The sequence below is a fragment of the Vespa mandarinia genome, chromosome 25 (assembly GCF_050613455.1).
Source record: "Vespa mandarinia isolate Hongniang chromosome 25, ASM5061345v1, whole genome shotgun sequence".
Classification (NCBI taxonomy): domain Eukaryota; kingdom Metazoa; phylum Arthropoda; class Insecta; order Hymenoptera; family Vespidae; genus Vespa; species Vespa mandarinia.
Genome location: NC_140834.1, coordinates 2,056,982 through 2,077,601, shown reverse-complemented (window position 1 = coordinate 2,077,601; position 20,620 = coordinate 2,056,982). Strand labels below are relative to the sequence as shown.

Genomic DNA, 20,620 nt, shown 5'->3' with positions numbered 1-20,620 from the left:
ACTCTCCATAACTTACATCCCCCTCCGTTCAACAAATGCAAAAGCTACACGACCTTTCATTCTCGAAATTATTCTCTAACCTTCGAGCATTAGTCGACTCGAATTCGATTGATACGTTGTTGTCACGTATATTCAATCACAATCGTTCATTAACAAAAGAATAAATAAAGAAAAATTATGGCGAATTCCAGAAGAAAGGATTTGTTAAGTTCACGATACTCACGTGATACACATCAGTGATGTATCCAAAGGAAGGAGTGATCACTCATTCATTGTCCTAGGAAAAATTATTTTGCTAATATTTTCATGTCTTCGTCACGTTATGCGAGTGTGTTGAGGCAAGTGTTGGGTGAAAAGTTAACAAGTGATTTTTTGATAGAGAAAAAAGAAAAGAACGAATAAATTGTGAAAAACGAATAAATATCGTTCACCACGACGTTTAGTGATTTTTGTGGATAATTTTTTTTTCCTCTTATCAAATTGAATACAAGAAGAACAGAGAATAATTTATAGAATGAACTTTTCTATCGTACACTAAAAAGTTTTAATGATTCGAATGGAAAATGTTCGTTTGAAGTGCAATAAAATGCAATTAATCAATTTTTAAAACCAATCAGTTTGTGTATGGTAGTGAATGTGTCTCCACTCACGTCCATATGTGCCTACCATAAAGCTATAAAGAGAAAAAATTAGGAAATATTCATGAAGCTCTATTACAGAGATAATTGTTGAATGAATAAATCATAGGGTGCACTCATTTAAAGAAAGTTTTCTCGATCGGTGTTTAGAAGTTACATAGTTTTCTTTCCTATATATGTCGTCCTTGTTAGCAATGGTGAATATGTATTCTAAAATTTATTTTTTTTTTTTTTATCATTTCTTTTCCGTTTATCAGTTTTCTTGTTCTTTTTTCAATCAAGTAAGATTACAAAAGGGTACGTGTGGCCGTGCATACGCATGTGCGCTTTTGTTTTTGTCAAATTGATTTTAAATAATAATTTTCTCTTTTAATTAAATTATAAAAAATCTCGAGTTGTTTTCTTGCTCAGTGAATCAACATATGAGGTGTTGTTTTTTTCTTCCATCTGTATTTTGAATAATATTTTTACAATATTTTACTATCCATATGTTATGGTAAAGAAAAATAATTTAATGAATTATGAAAATTTTGTATAAGGCGAATCGTAATGAATGACAGGTTTTTCTGTATTTCTTTCATTTACATTAAAAGACATAAATATCTTATATTGAAGATTTATATTGAAAGATATATTAAAATTTTCTTAATTTTTTTTTTGTTGTATAAAATAGTAATGAAAACAAAAAAAAGTAAAGAAAAATATTCAAAAAAAATTGAATTAAACATTAGACTTCAAGGAAGCAAAATAGATAGTTAATTAGATAATCGAAAAAAAATAAAATATGTATTATAAATGGGAATATTTGCAAAAATAATATTTCGATTTCGTAGTAATTGACTAATTTAGAAAGACTAAAAGGAAACAAAAAAACATAATGCAAGAAAAATTCAATTTATCAATAACTCTCGAAAAAGTTAAACGATTTAATTAACTTAAATAATTGATTAAAAAAAAGAAAAACTAGAAACAAAAAAATAATTTAAAAAAAGATAAAGGATGTAAAGATAAAGATAAAGAAAAAGAATAAGAGAAATAAGAGAATGTTCGTTTCAGGAGCTTGACTTTCGCGATGCCAGGAAGTTAATAGATTTGAACAAACGTACGTTAAATTGCGCGGGAATTTGGCCAGAGAAGATTCACGAGCCGATTTTCATTTTTTTCTCTGTTTACTTGGTTATGCAATGTACGATGGGAGTCATTTCGATTACCGAAAACATATCGGATATGGAATATGTTATTGCTTGCTTTGAAGAGAACTTGTTCAATTTTATGACGCTATTGAAGATATCCATATGCAGAATTAATAGCAATTCGTTGGCCGAAATTTTAAAGCAAGTCAAAATCGATCTTATTCCAGAAAGATACAAAACCGATGAGGAAAAGATTGCTTTTTTAAATTATAACAATTTTAGTCTAAAGCTCGTTAAGTTGAGTATAGGAGCAAGCAGCACAGCCGCTTTGCTGTATTATCTGTCCCTTTCAGCTACCAACATTGAAATGGGTAAATTTTTTTATAATTAAATTATATTATATAATTGTATAATTTTTTATTTCAATTTATTATATTATTATAATTTTGAAAATTTTTAATATTTTATTTTAATATAAATTGAAGTATATTTTTATGTTGATTTTTTTTATTTCTAATAGTTTTTATTTTTTTTATATCTTTTACATTAAATATATATTATTTTTAACAGAAGATAGTATAATTATATATCGGATGTCAGAAATAAAAACGTTAGAAATTTTAATCACGTAAAATAAATTTTTAATATTACTTTTATTTCAAATATTAAAAAAAGAAATTAATATTATTGTACGGTTTAAAAATATTTATAATAGAAAAATATTGCATATCCTTATATTTTTCGTTAAGAATAATGTTCATAAGATAAAAAAAGAAATTATAACTAAAATTATTTTTTTTTCTTGTTAAAAGCAATTACAAATAATATCAAAAGAAATTATAATATTATTATGTCGAGAAAAATCTAAAATTGATTTTACGGATATCATTTCTTATTAGTTAAAATTGAGAAATTAAATTTTTTCTATAGTTATAGTTTAATAAAGAAAGAAAAAAAAAAGTATCAAATAAAATAAAATCTTTCTATTATAATGATTTTCTTACTTACAGTCGTTGCAAATTCATCTTACGGATACGTATTGCCATACAAAACGCCTACACCGATCGAACCGACAAATCTGACAATCTACATTCTTCTTTGTCTATTTCAATTTATAAAAGTACTAATTATAGTCTTCGGTTACGTCGGAATTGATTGTCTGGTAATCACTTTGGTACTCCACGTCAGCGGTGTTATCTCTGCACTTTCCTCCAAAGTAAAGCACGTTTTGGACAATCCGGAGAATCGTAAACGTCGAATAAAAACATTAATTTTGAGACACACACGTCTATTACGGTAATAATAATAAATAATAACAACAACAACAAAAACAATAATAATAATATTATTGATAATGTGCAGGATATGATGATAATAATAATAATACCAATAATAATGAATAAAATAACTAAAAGGACACATTAATGAAATTTACAAAATAAAAATATGCATATATATAAATATATAAATGTATATATATATATATATATATATATATATATAAATATATAATATATATTTATATATGTATACATATACTATGTAGAATGTTTCAGGTTAGCTGATTCTTTGGAAAGTGAATTCAACTTACTAATTTTACAACAATTAATGGGAAGTACTCTTCACCTTTGTCTTCTTGGTTACGACGCGCTCGCTGTAAATTTAACATATACATTTTTTATTGCATATTTCTAGAAAATATTTTTTAGAAAATATTATATTAAATTATTATTATTTCCAGTGTATAGCGGCAGGAGAGCAAGCAAAGTTAATCTCTTTTGTATTAATTGCATGTCGTGTTTTAAGCACGCTATTACTTTACAGCTATATCGGAGAGTGTCTTATTAATGAAGTACGTAAATTATCTCATTTCCACCCAATTATGTCATTTTATACTACTAATACAATAAAATTGTTTCACACTTTCAAATAAAGAAACACACACACACACACACAAACACATAAACATTAATTATTTATTTTTGTAATTCATTTATTTCTATTTGTTTATAGCTACTTATTTCTCTTTATTATTTTTTATATTTATTTATTATTATTTTCTAATTACATTCTTTTGATATAATTTCTTTAGAAAAATTTTTTATATATAAAAATACATATATATATATATATATATATATATATATATGTATATATTTGCACAGATCTATATTACATTATACATACTAAATTCTTATAATTTATAAATTATGTGTACTGTGATGCAAAAAATTTGACATCTCATATGAGTATTTCTGGAATTCGTAACTACCGGAGCATACCTGAAAGCAAATTTTTTTCTCCTTTTTTTCTCTTCTTATATTTCTTATTGAACTGTCATGGTTTCCAGTTTCATCCACTATCCCTTCTTTGACGCAAATAATTTATAATTGTTATTACAGATTAATAAATGTTTAAAAACATATTTTACAGAGTACATCCTTTGGTGAATCATTTTATCACTGCAAATGGTACAACATATCGCAAGAGGAGATTAAATTAATGCACATTTGTATGGTGCGATCGTCAAAGCAAATGCAACTGACCGTAGGCAAATTTTTCGTGTTGTCGTTGACTACATTCACAGATGTGAGTAAAAATTAAATTTCTTTTCTTTTCTTCGTTTTTTCTGTTCTTTTTTCACCATAAATATATATATATATATATTTATATAATCTTCTGAATCATCATTAAAATCCTTTATTCATATGTTCACATAAGTTTTTAGGTTGTGAAGACATCAATGGCATACTTATCCGTACTTCGAACGTTTATGTAAAAAGAACAATAACAGCAGAATACTAAAGAGGAAAGGTAAAAAAAAAACAATAGAGTACTGTAAGTGTTACATTTAAGTTAAAAAATAATTATAAATAGAAAGGGCATCTTATCAAAAAAATAAAATTGATTAAATAATCGACGTTACGTTTCTTTATTTCCAACACTTAATTTAAGAAGAAAAAGTTCTCTTTTATTGGTCTAAATGGTAATATTAAAAATATTTTATTTTTCCGCGTTTACCATCTCGTTATTTCAACTGTGTGTCCGTGCTTGCGATAAAAAACGAACTGAACGTCGTAGCGAAGGAAAGAAAAACCAAAAGAACACAGATAAGAAAAAGAGAAAAAATGAGAAGGAAGGAAATACAAAAATAATTTTATTATTTCAATTATATTATTTATTATTAAATTATATTATTATAAAAATGTGAATGGCATCGTCGTGAAATCCTTCTGGAGCAAAAAATTTAAATAAAATATGATAAATTTGAACATTATCTATGGAGATATCGGTCGAAGATCATTTTCTTTTCTGTTTCCTTTTTTGTAATGTAACAAGTCGAAGAAGTATTGAAGACTCAAGAGGATAACATATATCGCTCTTCCTTTTGATCTGTTGCCTTCTTTTATTTTCAATTTTTTCATGTTTTTTCTTTTTTTGTTTGATTACTTTCACTTCAAACCATTCGAGATCGTGAACCTTTTTCTACTTCACGAGAGATACTACACGATCGGTAGTGTATGGCCATTGAGAATTAGTTACGATTAATATGCAATTTATCCCATTTATTGCTGGATAAAAATCACATTGAGAAATATCGATTTGTACGATATAATAAACGACCTTTATCTCATGTTACAGAATCTTTATGTAAACTTTAGTGGCATGTGTGTCGTTGTTAAAGTTAAGAATTATTCGACATCATCCGATTATGGTAACTTTGATCATCACTATCAAGATCGAAATTGTCAATGACCAAAGATACTTCGAAAACAATGAGAAATGTTCAGTCAATTATCGTTACAATCACACATAGGACACATTGTCGAAAATCGCATCGACAACTTCAATATAACGACGATGTAAACTATTGCCAAATCTTTATGCTTTACTACATTCTATGGATATCTATATTTCTTTTTTTCAAATTCATATACGCACAATTATAAAAATATTTAATTTTTTGTATTATAATGTAATTCTTAAAGATATATATATATATATATATATATATATATATATATGTATGTATAATATTTAAAAATTATTATATTTTTAATATTAGTGTATTTAAATTTTTTTAAATAAAATTGTCATCATTACTTCCATATATATATATGGAAAAAAAGAAAAAAGAAATATCATTCATATAAAGAGAACTGAACTCAAAAATGAAACAAGAAAAATGAATAACTTATCGGATTAATTGAGTTTACATTGAAATTGTAAAATTATTAGATATATTTAAATTTGTGTGCTAATTTCAGTTCTTGCAATTTCAGATTATGCGCTTCCATTCCGGGGTATCTTACCGAATCCATCGATTTCTATGTCCATAGATCTTTCAGAATACTCAATTGCTTAAAGTGAACCATCAATGATTATTATTTATTAATTATTATTCCTTCTTAAAAGCAGCATCCGTGTAGAACCTGTATTCATTATACCTGTTTTACATGTGTTACCAATCCTAGTGCTAGTAAATGTGTTACTATACGCAAACATTTGTCCAATAGTTAATGGGTCCAGATCACATGGGCTGATTCATGAAATAATGGCTGAGCCACATTTATCCTCTCACTCTCTCTCTCTCGCGCGCACTCCCTGTCCGTAGATCTTGTGAGTACATACGTCCTTTAAGAGCCTAAGAATTACTATAAAAAAGTAAACAGATAAAAGAGAAGAGAAATTTCAGAAACGTCTAAACTGATCGCGAAGCTTATCCTGTAACATAACATTATTAAAAAAATAAAATAGAATAAAAAAACAATTGCGAAATTGTTTAAATTAATAACATTACTTACAGTAGCATAAATGGGTAATGTCCAGTATTATATGAAAACTTTTGATAAATTTTCTAATCTTTAATTAAACTTTCGACGTAGCACTATTATTTACAACAAAAAAATATGGAAATGTCTTAAAATCGTCTGTACTGTTCACACTACTATATCGTAATATAAATTGGCGATCACGATTATAAATAAGAATTCGAAATCCACTAAGTGGGTCGTAAAATTTATCATAACGATCTACATTTTAAAACAAAACGTAAATGAAAATATAAAATAGTGTAAACTAAACACCAAACTTTCCTTAGCGTGAACCGTCAAATACACTGCTTTACCATTTTATTGCCCACGCTATACTAATGCACGCACATACTTTATTCTATAGGTACCCATTATAATGCATATGCCTCTTCGAACGATCATTAAATTCTTACTTTTAAAATACGTCTTTTCTTTCTGTAACCATTCGAAAGAAGACGTTCCATCTATTAAAAAAGAAAAAAAAGACACAGACCAAAGTTAGATACAATGTAAGTAAGATAATTGCAATCCAAAGAAACAAAAAAAAAAATGAAAAGAACAGAAGAACGAAACGAAACGACGAAGAAACCAAAAGAAGTTTCGGAGAGTCTTGAAAATTAAAAAGAAAAAATTATCCGATGTTATTATATACCATTACCCACCCACCCGCGAAGCTCTCAAACTCTCATTCGTTCCTGCCTTTTACCCCCACTCACCATAACTTACATCCCTCTCTATCCAAAAGTGCAAAAGCTACACGACCTTTCATTCTCGAATTTATTCTCTAACCTTCGAGCATTAGTCGACTCGAATTCGATTGATACGTTGTTGTCTCGTACTACCTATAACAAACGTTCATTAACAGAAGAATAAATAAAGAAAAATTACGACGAATTCGAGAAGAAAGAATTGGTTAAGTTCACGATACTCACGTGATACACATCAGTGATGTATCCAAAGGAAGGAGTGATCACTCATTCGTTGTCCTAGGAAAAATTATTTTGCTAATATTTTCATGTCTTCGTCACGTTATGCGAGTGTGTTGAGGCAAGTGTTGGGTGAAAAGTTAACAAGTGATTTTTTGATAGAGAAAAAAAAAAGAACGAATAAATTGTGAAAAACGAATAAATATCGTTCACCACGACGTTTAGTGATTTTTGTGGATAATTTTTTTTTCCTCTTATCAAATTGAATACAAGAAGAACAGAGAATAATTTATAGAATGAACTTTTCTATCGTACACTAAAAAGTTTTAATGATTCGAATGGAAAATGTTCGTTTGAAGTGCAATAAAATGCAATTAATCGATTTTTAAAATCGATGAGCCTGTGCATGGGATTGAATGTACGTGCACTTCGTGTGTATGTGTGAGTAATATAATCTTATAAAGAGAAAAAAATTAGGAAATATTCATGAAGCTCTATTACAGAGATAATTGTTAAATCAATAAATCATTGGATGCACTCATTTAAAGAAAGTTTTGTCGATCGGTGTTTAGAAGTTACATAGTTTTTTTTCCTTTATGAGTCGTTCTTGCTAGCAATGGTGAATACGTATTCTAAAATTAATTTTTTTTCTCCCTTTCTTTTCTGCTTATCAGTTTTCTTGTTCTTTTTTCGATCAAGTAAGATTACAGAAAACTACGTGCGGCCGTGTATAGGCATGTGTGTTTTTGTTAAATTGATTTTGAATAATAATTTTCTCTTTTAATTAAATTATAAAAAATCACGAAACGTTTTTTATTAAATGAACCAACAAATGACGCGTTGTTTTTTTCTTCCGTCCGTACTTTGAATAATATTTTTACAATTTTTTACTATTCATATGTTATAGTAAAGAAAAATAAATTATTGAGTTATGAAAATTTTTCATAAAACGAATCGTAATGGATGACATTTTCTTCTGTATTTTTTTCATTTATATTAAAAGATATAAAGATCTTATATTGACAATATATATTGAAGGATATATTGAAATTTTCTTAATTTTTTTTTTTTTGTTATACGAGATAGTAAAAAAAAAAGAAGTAAAGGAACAATATGCAAGAAAAATTTAATTAATCATTATACTTCAAGAAAGCAAAATAGTTAGTTAATTAGATAATTGAAAAAAAAATAAAAAATGCATTATAAATGGGAATATATGCAAAAATAATATTTCGATTTCGTAGTAATTGACTGATTTAAAAAGACCAAAGGGACAAAAAAAATAATATAATAAAAATTCAATTTATCAATAACTCTCGAGAAAGCTAAACGATTTAATTATCTTAATTAATAATATCTTGATTAAAAGAAAGTAAAACTAGAAACCGAAAAAATAAATAAAAAGAAATAAAGGATGTAAAGAAAAAGAAAAAGGATAAGAGAAATAAGAAAATCTTTGTTTTAGGAGCTTGACTTTCGCAATGCCAGGAAGATAATAGATTTTAACAAACGTACGTTAAATTGCGCGGGAATTTGGCCAGAAAACATTCACGAGCCGATTTTCATTTTTTTCTCTGTTTACTTGATTATACAATGTACGATGGGAGTCATCACGATTACCGATAACATATCGAATGTGGAATATGTTATTGCTTGCTTTGAAGAGAACTTGTTCGATTTTATGGCGCTATTGAAGATATCCATATACAGAATGAATAGCAGTTCGTTGGCCGAAATTTTAAAAGAAGTCAAAATCGATCTTATTCCAGAAAGATACAAAACCGATGAGGAAAAGATCGCCTTTTTAAATTATAACAATTTTAGTATAAAGTTCATTAAGTTGAGTATGGGCGCAAGCAGCACAGCCGCTTTGCTGTATTATCTGTCCGTTTTAGCTACCAACATTGAAATGGGTAAATTTTTTTATAATTAAATCGAAATCATATATAACTAATGGATTTTTTTCTGCTTTTCTTTTATTCATTTATTCATTTTTCGTCGTATAATAATTTTTTTTCTTTTAAATTCAATTACTTATTTGTTTATTTATTTTTTATCATTAGGATCAGTAATTTTTGTAAATGTTCTTCAACTATTTTCCTTTTCTTTTTATTTATTATCTTTTATTATTCGAGAATAATTTTTATTGTAACGATCGTCGACTTTTATTGTTTTAATTTTTTGTGAAAATATTTTTAATATTTTAATTTATTTCAATTATATATAATTGTATAATTTTTTATTTCACTTTATTACAGTATTATAATTTTGTAAATTTAAAATACTTTATTTTAACATATATTGAAATATATTTTTGTTGATTTTTCTTGTTTCTGATTGTTTTTCTTCTTATTTATATCTTTTACATTAAATATATATTATCTGAACAGAAGATAGTTAGTATAATTATATATCGGTTGTTCGAAATAGAAACCTTTGAAATAATAATCACGTAAAATAACTTTTTAATACTATTTTTATTTCAAATTAATTAAAAAAAAATTAATATTATCATCCGTTTAAAAAATTTCTTTTATAGAAAAATATTGAATATCTTAATATTTTTCGTTAAGTATAATGTTCATAAGATAAAAAAAGAAATTATAACTAAAATTATTTTTTTTTTGCTAAATGCAATTACAAATAATACCATAGGAAATTATAATATTATTATTTCGAGAAAAATCTGAAATTGATTTTACAGATATCATTTCTTATTAGTTAAAATAGAGAAAATAAATCATTTCTATAGTTATCGTTCAATAAAAAAAAACAAAAAAATAATACGTTTCTAATAAAACGAAATGTTTCCTTTATAATTATTTTCTTACTTACAGTCGTTGCAAATTCATCTTACGGATACGTATTGCCATACAAAATTCGTCCGCTGATCGAACCGACAAATCTGATAACCTACATCTGTCTTTGTCTATATCAATTTATAACAGTACTAATTTTAATCTTCGGTTATGTCGGAACTGATTGTCTATTAATCAGTTTGGCACTCCATCTCAGCGGTGTTTTCTCTGCACTTTCCTCGAAAGTAAAGCACGTTTTGGGCAATCCTGAGAATCGTAAACGTCGAATAAAAAAATTAATTTTGAGACACATACGTCTATTACGGTAATAATAATAAATAATAACAACAATAACAAAAACAATAATAATAATATTATTGATAATGTGCAGGAAATGATGATAATAATAATAATACCAATAATAATGAATAAAATAATTAAGAGAATACATTAATAAAATTTACAAAATAAAAATATGCATATATATATATATATATATATATATATGATATGTATTTATACATGTATACATATACTATGTAGAGTGTTTCAGGTTAGCTGATTCTTTGGAAAGTGAATTCAACCTACTAATTTTACAACAATTATTGGGAAGTACCCTTCATCTTTGTCTTCTTGGTTACGACGCGCTCGTTGTAAATTTAACATATACATTTCGTTATTGCTTATTTCTAGAAGATATTTTTTAGAAAATATTAGATTAAATTATTATTATTTCCAGTTTATAGCGGCAGGAGAGCAAAAAAAGTTAATCGCTTTTGTCATAGTTGCATGTCGTGCTTTAACCTCGGTATTGGCTTATTGCTATATCGGAGAATGTCTTATTAAAGAAGTACGTAAATTATCTCAGTTGCACGTTATTAAGTCATTTTATACTACTAATAGAATAATATTGTTTCACACTTTCAAATAAAGAAACACACACAAACATATAAACATTTATTATTTATTTTTGTAATTCATTTACATTTATTTCTATTTGTTTATAGCTACATATTTCTCTCTATTATTTTTTATATTTTAATTTTATATATGTTCATATATTTTTTCTTTGATACATTATTTATTATATTTATTATTTCTATTTTCTAATTACATTCTTTTGATATTATTGTTTTAGAACAATTTTTTTATATTTAAAAATCAATGTATATATATATGTATATATTTAAAAAGATTTATATTATACATACTAAATTCATATAATTTATAAATTATATGTATTGTGTTGCAAAAAAATTTAACATCACATTTGCTAACTTCTGGAATTCATGACTTCAAAAGCATATCTGAAGACAAATTTTTTTCTCCTTTTTTTCTCTTTTTATAATTCTGATTGAACTGTCATGGTTTCCAGTTCCATTCCTCACCCCTTTCGCTGTCGCAAACAATTGATAATTTTTATTACAGATTAAGAAATGTTTAAAAACATATTTTACAGAGTACATCCTTTGGTAAATCATTTTATCAATGCAAATGGTACAACATATCGCAAGAGGAGATTAAATTAATGCACATTTGTATGGTGCGATCGTCGAAACAAATGCAACTGACCGTAGGCAAATTTTTCGTGTTGTCGTTGACTACATTCACAGATGTGAGTAAAAATTAAATTTTTTTCTTTTCTTCGTTTTTTCTGTCCTTTTTTCACCATAAATATATATATATATTTATATAATCTTCTGAATCATCATTAATATCCTTTATTCATATGTTCTCATACGTGTTTAGGTTGTGAAGACATCAATGGCGTATTTTTCCGTACTACGGACGCTTATGTAAAAAGAACAATAACAGCAGAATACTAAAGAGGAAAGGTAAAAAAAAAAACAATAAAGAACTTTAAGTGTTACATTCAAATAGAGAAAACGGAAAATGAAAAATAGGAAGGGTATCTTATCAAAGAAATAAAATTGATGAAATAGTCGATGTTATGTTTCTTTATTTCAAACATTTAATTTAAGAAGAAATAGCACACTGTTATTGATCTAAATGATAATATTAAAAAGATTTTATTTTTCCTTGTTTACAATCTCGTTATTTCGACCGTGCGTCCGTGTTTTCGATAAAAACCGAACTGAACGTCGTAGCGAAAAAAAGAATAATCGAAAGAGCACAGATAACATAAAGAGAAAAAATGAAATGGATGGAAATTCAAAATTAATTTTATTATTTAAATTATATTAATTATTACTAAATTATATTATTATAAAAATGTGAATGGCATCGTCGTGAAATCCTTCTGGAGAAAAAAATTTAAATAAAATATGATAAATTTGAACATTATCTATGAAGATATCGGTCGAAGATCATTTTCTTTTCTGTTTCCTTTTTTGTAATGTAACAAGTCGAAGAAGTATTAAAGACTCAAGAGGATAACATATATCGCTCTTCCTTTCAATCTGTTGCTTCTTTTTATTTTCAATTTTTTCATGTTTTTTCTTTTTTTGTTTGATTACTTTCACTTCAAACCATTCAAGATCGTGAACCTTTTTCTACTTCACGAGAGATACTTCGCGATCGCTAGTGTATGGCCATTGAGAAATAGTTACGATTAATATGCAATATATGCCGTTTATTGCTCGATACAAATCACATTGGCACATATCGATTTGTACGTTATAATAGACGACGCTTATTTTATGGCAGAGAATCTTTTGGAAACTTAAGTACCGAGTTTGTGGGTGTTACTGATAATAATTCTTCGTTTTCATCCGATTTTTGTAACATTGATCATCACTATCAAGATCGAAATTGTCAAGGACGGCAGATACCTAGAAATCAACAAGAATCGTTCAGTTTATTATCGTTACAATCACATATAGATCACACTTTCGAAAATCGCATCGACAACTTCAATATAACGACGATGTAAACTATTGCCAAATCTTTATGCTTTACTACATTCTATGGATATATATATATATATATATATATATATATATATATATATTTCTTTCAAGTGTATATACGCACAATTATAAAAATATTTAATTTTCTGTATTATAATGTAATTTTTAAATATGTATATATATATATATGTGTGTGTGTGTAATATTTAAACATTAATATATTTTTAATATTAGTGTATTAAAATTTTATAAAATAAAATTTTCGTCATTACCTCCATATATATATATATATGGAGAAAAAAACAAAAGAGACATCATTCATATAAAGAAAACTGAACTGCAAAATAAATTAAGAAAAATGAATAACATCCGATCAATTGAGTTCACATTGAAATTGTAAAATTATTAGATATATTTAAATTTGAGTGCTAATTTTAGTTCTTGCAATTTCAGATTATGCGCTTCCATTCCGGGGTATCGTACCGATTCCATCGATTTCTATGTCCATAGATCTTTCAGAATACTCAAATGCTTAAAGAGAACCATCAATGATTATTATTTATTAATTATTATTCCTTCTTAAAAGGTGTATCCATGTAAAACCTGTATTCATTATACTTGTTCTACATGTGTTACTGATCTTAGACATCACGAAATATGGCTGAGACGCATTTAACCTCTCTCTGTGTCTCTCTCTCTCTCTTTCTCGCACTCCCTGTCCGTAAATCTTGAAGTGTACATACGTCCTTTAAAAGTTTAAGAGTTACTACAAAAAAGACAAAGAAAGAAGAGTAGAGACATTTCAGAAACGTCTGAACTTGTCGCAAAACCTATCCCATAACATAACACGGGGACAACGTAATTAAAAAAATAAAATAGAATAAAAAAGAAATTGCGAAATCGTTTAAATTAATAACATTACTTACAGTAGCATAAATGGGTAATGTCCAGTATTATATAAACACTTGTCAAAATTTTCTAATCTTTAATTAAACTCTCGACGAAACACTATTATATACAAAAAAAAAAAAAAATAGAAATGTCTTATAATCGCCTGAACTTTTCACAAAAGTTTAACGTAACATAAATTAACGATTACGACTATAAAAAGAAATTCAGAATCCTCTAAGTGGATCGTGAAATTTATCATAACGATCTACAATTCAAAAGAAAACGAAAATGAAAATACAAAACAGTCTAAACAAAACGCAACGCTTTCCTTACCGTGAACCTTCAACTACACTGCTTTACCATTTCATTGTACACGCTATACTAATCCTTGCACATACTTTTTCCTATAATGAATATGCCTCTTCGAACGATCATTAAATTCTTACTTTTGAAAAACGTTTCTCCGTACGGTAAACGTTCGAAAGAAGATCCACCCATTAAAAAAGAAAAGAAAGACAGACCGAAGTTAGACCCAGTGTAGGTAAGATAATTGCAATGCAAGGAAACAAAAAAAGGGAAAAGAAAAGCAGAGCGAAACGAAACGACGAAGAATCAGAAAGAAGTTTCGGAAAGTTTCGAAAATTAAAAAGAAAAAATTATCCGATGTTATTATATACCATTACCCACCCACCCGCGAAGCTCTCAAACTCTCATTCGTTCCTGCCTTTTACCCCCACTCACCATAACTTACATCCCCCTCTATCCAAAAGTGCAAAAGCTACACGACCTTTCATTCTCGAATTTATTCTCTAACCTTCGAGCATTAGTCGACTCGAATTCGATTGATACGTTGTTGTCTCGTACTACCTATAACAAACGTTCATTAACAGAAGAATAAATAAAGAAAAATTACGACGAATTCGAGAAGAAAGAATTGGTTAAGTTCACGATACTCACGTGATACACATCAGTGATGTATCCAAAGGAAGGAGTGATCACTCATTCGTTGTCCTAGGAAAAATTATTTTGCTAATATTTTCATGTCTTCGTCACGTTATGCGAGTGTGTTGAGGCAAGTGTTGGGTGAAAAGTTAACAAGTGATTTTTTGATAGAGAAAAAAGAAAAGAACGAATAAATTGTGAAAAACGAATAAATATCGTTCACCACGACGTTTAGTGATTTTTGTGGATAATTTTTTTTTCCTCTTATCAAATTGAATACAAGAAGAACAGAGAATAATTTATAGAATGAACTTTTCTATCGTACACTAAAAAGTTTTAATGATTCGAATGGAAAATGTTCGTTTGAAGTGCAATAAAATGCAATTAATCAATTTTTAAAACCAATCAGTTTGTGTATGGTAGTGAATGTGTCTCCACTCACGTCCATATGTGCCTACCATAAAGCTATAAAGAGAAAAAATTAGGAAATATTCATGAAGCTCTATTACAGAGATAATTGTTGAATGAATAAATCATAGGGTGCACTCATTTAAAGAAAGTTTTCTCGATCGGTGTTTAGAAGTTACATAGTTTTCTTTCCTATATATGTCGTCCTTGTTAGCAATGGTGAATATGTATTCTAAAATTCATTTTTTTTTTTTTTATCATTTCTTTTCCGTTTATCAGTTTTCTTGTTCTTTTTTCAATCAAGTAAGATTACAAAAGGGTACGTGTGGCCGTGCATACGCATGTGCGCTTTTGTTTTTGTCAAATTGATTTTAAATAATAATTTTCTCTTTTAATTAAATTATAAAAAATCTCGAGTTGTTTTCTTGCTCAGTGAATCAACATATGAGGTGTTGTTTTTTTCTTCCATCTGTATTTTGAATAATACTTTTACAATATTTTACTATTCAAATGTTATAGTAAAGAAAAATAAATTATTGAATTATGAAAATTTTCTATAAGACGAATCGTAATCAATGACAGTTTTTTCTGTATTTCTTTGATTTCTATTAAAATATCTTATATTGAAAATCTATATTGAAGGATAAATAATAAAAATTTTCTTAATTTCTTATTATTATACGACATAGTAATGAAAACAAAAAAAAGTAAATGAAAAATATGCAAGAAAAATTTAATTAATCATTATACTTCAAGGAAGCAAAATAGATAGTTAATTAGATAATCGAAAAAAAATAAAATATGTATTATAAATGGGAATATTTGCAAAAATAATATTTCGATTTCGTAGTAATTGACTAATTTAGAAAGACTAAAAGGAAACAAAAATACATAATGCAAGAAAAATTCAATTTATCAATAACTCTCGAAAAAGTTAAACGATTTAATTAACTTAAATAATTGATTAAAAGAAAGAAAAACTAGAAACAAAAAAATAATTTAAAAAAAGATAAAGGATGTAAAGATAAAGATAAAAAAAAAGAATAAGAGAAATAAGAGAATGTTCGTTTCAGGAGCTTGACTTTCGCGATGCCAGGAAGTTAATAGATTTGAACAAACGTACGTTAAATTGCGCGGGAATTTGGCCAGAAAAGATTCACGAGCCGATTTTCATTTTTTTCTCTGTTTACTTGGTTATACAATGTACGATGGGAGTCATTTCGATTACCGAAAACATATCGGATATGGAATATGTTATTGCTTGCTTTGAAGAGAACTTGTTCAATTTTATGACGCTATTGAAGATATCCATATGCAGAATTAATAGCAATTCGTTGGCCGAAATTTTAAAGCAAGTCAAAATCGATCTTATTCCAGAAAGATACAAAACCGATGAGGAAAAGATTGCTTTTTTAAATTATAACAATTTTAGTCTAAAGCTCGTTAAGTTGAGTATAGGAGCAAGCAGCACAGCCGCTTTGCTGTATTATCTGTCCCATTCAGCTACCAACATTGAAATGGGTAAATTTTTTTATAATTAAATCGAAATCATATTTGATCAATGGATTTTTTTTTGTTTTTCTTTTGTTCATTTATTAATTTTTCGTCGTATAATAATTTTTTTTCTTTTAAATTCAATTACTTATTTATTTATTTATTTTTTATCATTAGGATCAGTAATTTTTGTAAAAGTTCTTCAACTATTTTCAATTTCTTTTCATTTATCATCTTCTTTTTTATATTCGTGAATAATTTTTATTGTAACGACTGATGACTTTTATCGTTTTAATTTTTAGTGAATATATTTTTAATATTCTAATTTATTTCAATTATATATAATTGTATAATTTTTTATTTCAATTTATTATATTATTATAATTTTGAAAATTTTTAATATTTTATTTTAATATAAATTGAAGTATATTTTTATGTTGATTTTTTTTATTTCTAATAGTTTTTATTTTTTTTATATCTTTTACATTAAATATATATTATTTTTAACAGAAGATAGTATAATTATATATCGGATGTCAGAAATAAAAACGTTAGAAATTTTAATTCCGTAAAATAAATTTTTAATATTACTTTTATTTCAAATATTAAAAAAAGAAATTAATATTATTGTACGGTTTAAAAATATTTATAATAGAAAAATATTGCATATCCTTATATTTTTCGTTAAGAATAATGTTCATAAGATAAAAAAAGAAATTATAACTAAAATTATTTTTTTTTCTTGTTAAAAGCAATTACAAATAATATCAAAAGAAATTATAATATTATTATGTCAAGAAAAATCTAAAATTGATTTTACGGATATCATTTCTTATTAGTTAAAATTGAGAAATTAAATTTTTTCTATAGTTATCGTTTAATAAAAAAAACAAAAAATACGTTTCTAATAAAATAAAATGTTCCTTTTATAATTATTTTGTTACTTACAGTCCTTGCAAATTCATCTTACGGATACGTATTGCCATACAAAATTCGTACGCTGATAGTACCGACAAATCTAATAATCTACATCTGTCTTTGTCTATATCAATTTATAACAGTACTAATTACAGTCTTCGGTTATGTCGGAACTGATTGTCTATTAATCAGTTTGGTACTCCATGTCAGCGGTGTTTTCTCTGCACTTTCCTCCAAAGTAAAGCACGTTTTGGACAATCCGGAGAATCGTAAACGTCGAATAAAGAAATTAATATTAAGACACATACGTCTAGTACGGTAATAATAATAAATAATGACAACAACAACAAAATACAAAAACAATAATAATAATAGTATTAATAATGTGGCGGATGATGATGATATTAATAACAATACCAATAATAATGAATAAAATAAATAAAAGGACACATTAATGAAATTTACAAAATAAAAATATGCATATATATAAATATATGAATGTATATATATATATATATATATATATATATATATATATATATATGTATATATATATATATATATAAATATATAATATATATTTATATATGTATACATATACTATGTAGAATGTTTCAGGTTAGCTGATTCTTTGGAAAGTGAATTCAACTTACTAATTTTACAACAATTAATGGGAAGTACTCTTCACCTTTGTCTTCTTGGTTACGACGCGCTCGCTGTAAATTTAACATATACATTTTTTATTGCATATTTCTAGAAAATATTTTTTAGAAAATATTATATTAAATTATTATTATTTCCAGTGTATAGCGGCAGGAGAGCAAGCAAAGTTAATCTCTATTGTATTAATTGCATGTCGTGTTTTAAGCACGCTATTACTTTACAGCTATATCGGAGAGTGTGTTATTAATGAAGTACGTAAATTATCTCATTTCCACCCAATTATGTCATTTTATACTACTAATACAATAAAATTGTTTCACACTTTCAAATAAAGAAACACACACACACACACACAAACACATAAACATTAATTATTTATTTTTGTAATTCATTTATTTCTATTTGTTTATAGCTACTTATTTCTCTCTATTATTTTTTATATTTATTTATTATTATTTTCTAATTACATTCTTTTGATATAATTTCTTTAGAAAAATTTTTTATATATAAAAATACATATATATATATATATATATATATATATATATATATATGTATATATATGTATATATTTGCACAGATCTATATTACATTATACATACTAAATTCTTATAATTTATAAATTATGTGTACTGTGATGCAAAAAATTTGACATCTCATATGAGTATTTCTGGAATTCGTAACTACCGGAGCATACCTGAAAGCAAATTTTTTTCTCCTTTTTTTCTCTTCTTATATTTCTTATTGAACTGTCATGGTTTCCAGTTTCATCCACTATCCCTTCTTTGACGCAAATAATTTATAATTGTTATTACAGATTAATAAATGTTTAAAAACATACTTTACAGAGTACATCCTTTGGTAAATCATTTTATCAGTGCAAATGGTACAACATATCGCAAGAGGAGATTAAATTAATGCACATTTGTATGGTGCGATCGTCAAAGCAAATGCAACTGACCGTAGGCAAATTTTTCGTGTTGTCGTTGACTACATTCACAGATGTGAGTAAAAATTAAATTTCTTTTCTTTTTTTCGTTTTTTCTGTCCTTTTTTCACCATAAATATATATGTATATATATTTATATAATCTTCTGAATCATTATTAAAATCCTTTATTCATATGTTCTCATACGTTTTTAGGTTGTGAAGACATCAATGGCATACTTATCCGTGCTTCGAACGTTTATGTAAAAAGAACGATAACAGCAAAATACTAAAGAAGAAAGGTAAAAAAAAACAATAGAGTACTTTAAGTGTTACATTTAAATTAGAAGAAATTTTAAAAGGAAGGAGCATCTTATTAAAAAAATAAAATTAATTAAATAGTCAATGTTACGTTTCTTTATTTCCAAAACTTAATTTTAGAAGAAAAAGCTTTCTTTTATTGATCTAAATAGTAATATTAAAAGTATTTTTTTTTCCTCGTTTACAATCTCGTTATTTCGACCGTGCGTCCGTGCTTACGATAAAAACCGAACTGAACGTCGTAGCGAAAAAAAGAATAATGGAAAGAGCACAGATAACATAAAGAGAAAAAATGAGAAGGAAGGAAATATAAAAATAATTTTATTATTTCAATTATATTATATTATTATAAAAATGTGAATGACATCGTCGTGAAATCCTTCTGGAGCAAAAAATTTAAATAAAACATGATAAATTTTAACATTATCGATGGAGATATCTCTCGAAGATCATTTTCTTTTCTGTTTCCTTTTTTGTAATGTAACAAGTTGAAGTATTGAAGACTCAAGAGGATAACATATATCACTCTTCCTTTGAATCTGTTGCCTTCTTTTTATTTTCAATTCTTTCATGTTTTTTCTTTTTTTGTTTGATTACTTTCACTTCAAACCATTCGAGATCGTGAACCTTTTTCTACTTCACGAGAGATACTACACGATCGGTAGTGTATGGCCATTGAGAATTAGTTACGATTGATATGCAATTTATCCCGTTTATTGCTGGATAAAAATCACATTGGGATATATGGATTATTACGATATAATAGACGACCTTTATCTCATGTTACAGAATCTTTATGTAAACTTTAGTGGCGTGTGTATCGTTGTTAAAGTTAATAATTATTCGACTTTATCTGATTATGGTAACTTTGATCATC

At 26.4% G+C, this 20,620-nt stretch overlaps 3 protein-coding genes across 5 annotated transcripts; all 3 read left to right on the top strand.

Annotated features, from left to right (window-relative positions):
* Window positions 1-803: 803 nt before the first annotated feature.
* On the top strand, window positions 804-4,648 carry LOC118446686 (odorant receptor 4-like). Of its 2 annotated transcripts, none has more exons than XM_085664183.1 (7): window positions 804-835; window positions 1,695-2,142; window positions 2,782-3,067; window positions 3,328-3,427; window positions 3,513-3,623; window positions 4,205-4,360; window positions 4,500-4,648. In XM_085664183.1, exons 1-7 carry the CDS (start codon window positions 815-817, stop codon window positions 4,548-4,550), a joined length of 1,173 nt encoding a protein of 390 aa, XP_085520309.1. In that variant the 5' UTR covers window positions 804-814; the 3' UTR covers window positions 4,551-4,648. The 2 variants fall into 2 exon arrangements, with proteins under 2 accessions (XP_085520309.1, XP_085520308.1); XM_085664182.1 differs by having other exon boundaries at window positions 4,493-4,648.
* Window positions 4,649-8,099: 3,451 nt separating this feature from the next.
* LOC118446687 (odorant receptor 4-like) lies at window positions 8,100-12,207 on the top strand. Its single transcript, XM_085664195.1, has 7 exons — window positions 8,100-8,130; window positions 8,977-9,424; window positions 10,349-10,634; window positions 10,863-10,962; window positions 11,049-11,159; window positions 11,769-11,924; window positions 12,059-12,207. The coding sequence occupies exons 1-7, from the start codon at window positions 8,128-8,130 to the stop codon at window positions 12,107-12,109; spliced, it is 1,155 nt and encodes a 384-aa protein (XP_085520321.1). The 5' UTR covers window positions 8,100-8,127; the 3' UTR covers window positions 12,110-12,207.
* Window positions 12,208-15,561: 3,354 nt separating this feature from the next.
* Window positions 15,562-19,786, top strand: LOC118446661 (odorant receptor 4-like). Of its 2 annotated transcripts, none has more exons than XM_085664177.1 (7): window positions 15,562-15,639; window positions 16,494-16,941; window positions 17,865-18,150; window positions 18,451-18,550; window positions 18,636-18,746; window positions 19,344-19,499; window positions 19,639-19,786. In XM_085664177.1, the coding sequence occupies exons 1-7, from the start codon at window positions 15,619-15,621 to the stop codon at window positions 19,687-19,689; spliced, it is 1,173 nt and encodes a 390-aa protein (XP_085520303.1). In that variant the 5' UTR covers window positions 15,562-15,618; the 3' UTR covers window positions 19,690-19,786. The 2 variants fall into 2 exon arrangements, with proteins under 2 accessions (XP_085520303.1, XP_085520304.1); XM_085664178.1 differs by lacking the exon at window positions 15,562-15,639 and adding an exon at window positions 15,681-15,739.
* The last annotated feature ends 834 nt before the right edge of the window (window positions 19,787-20,620 follow it).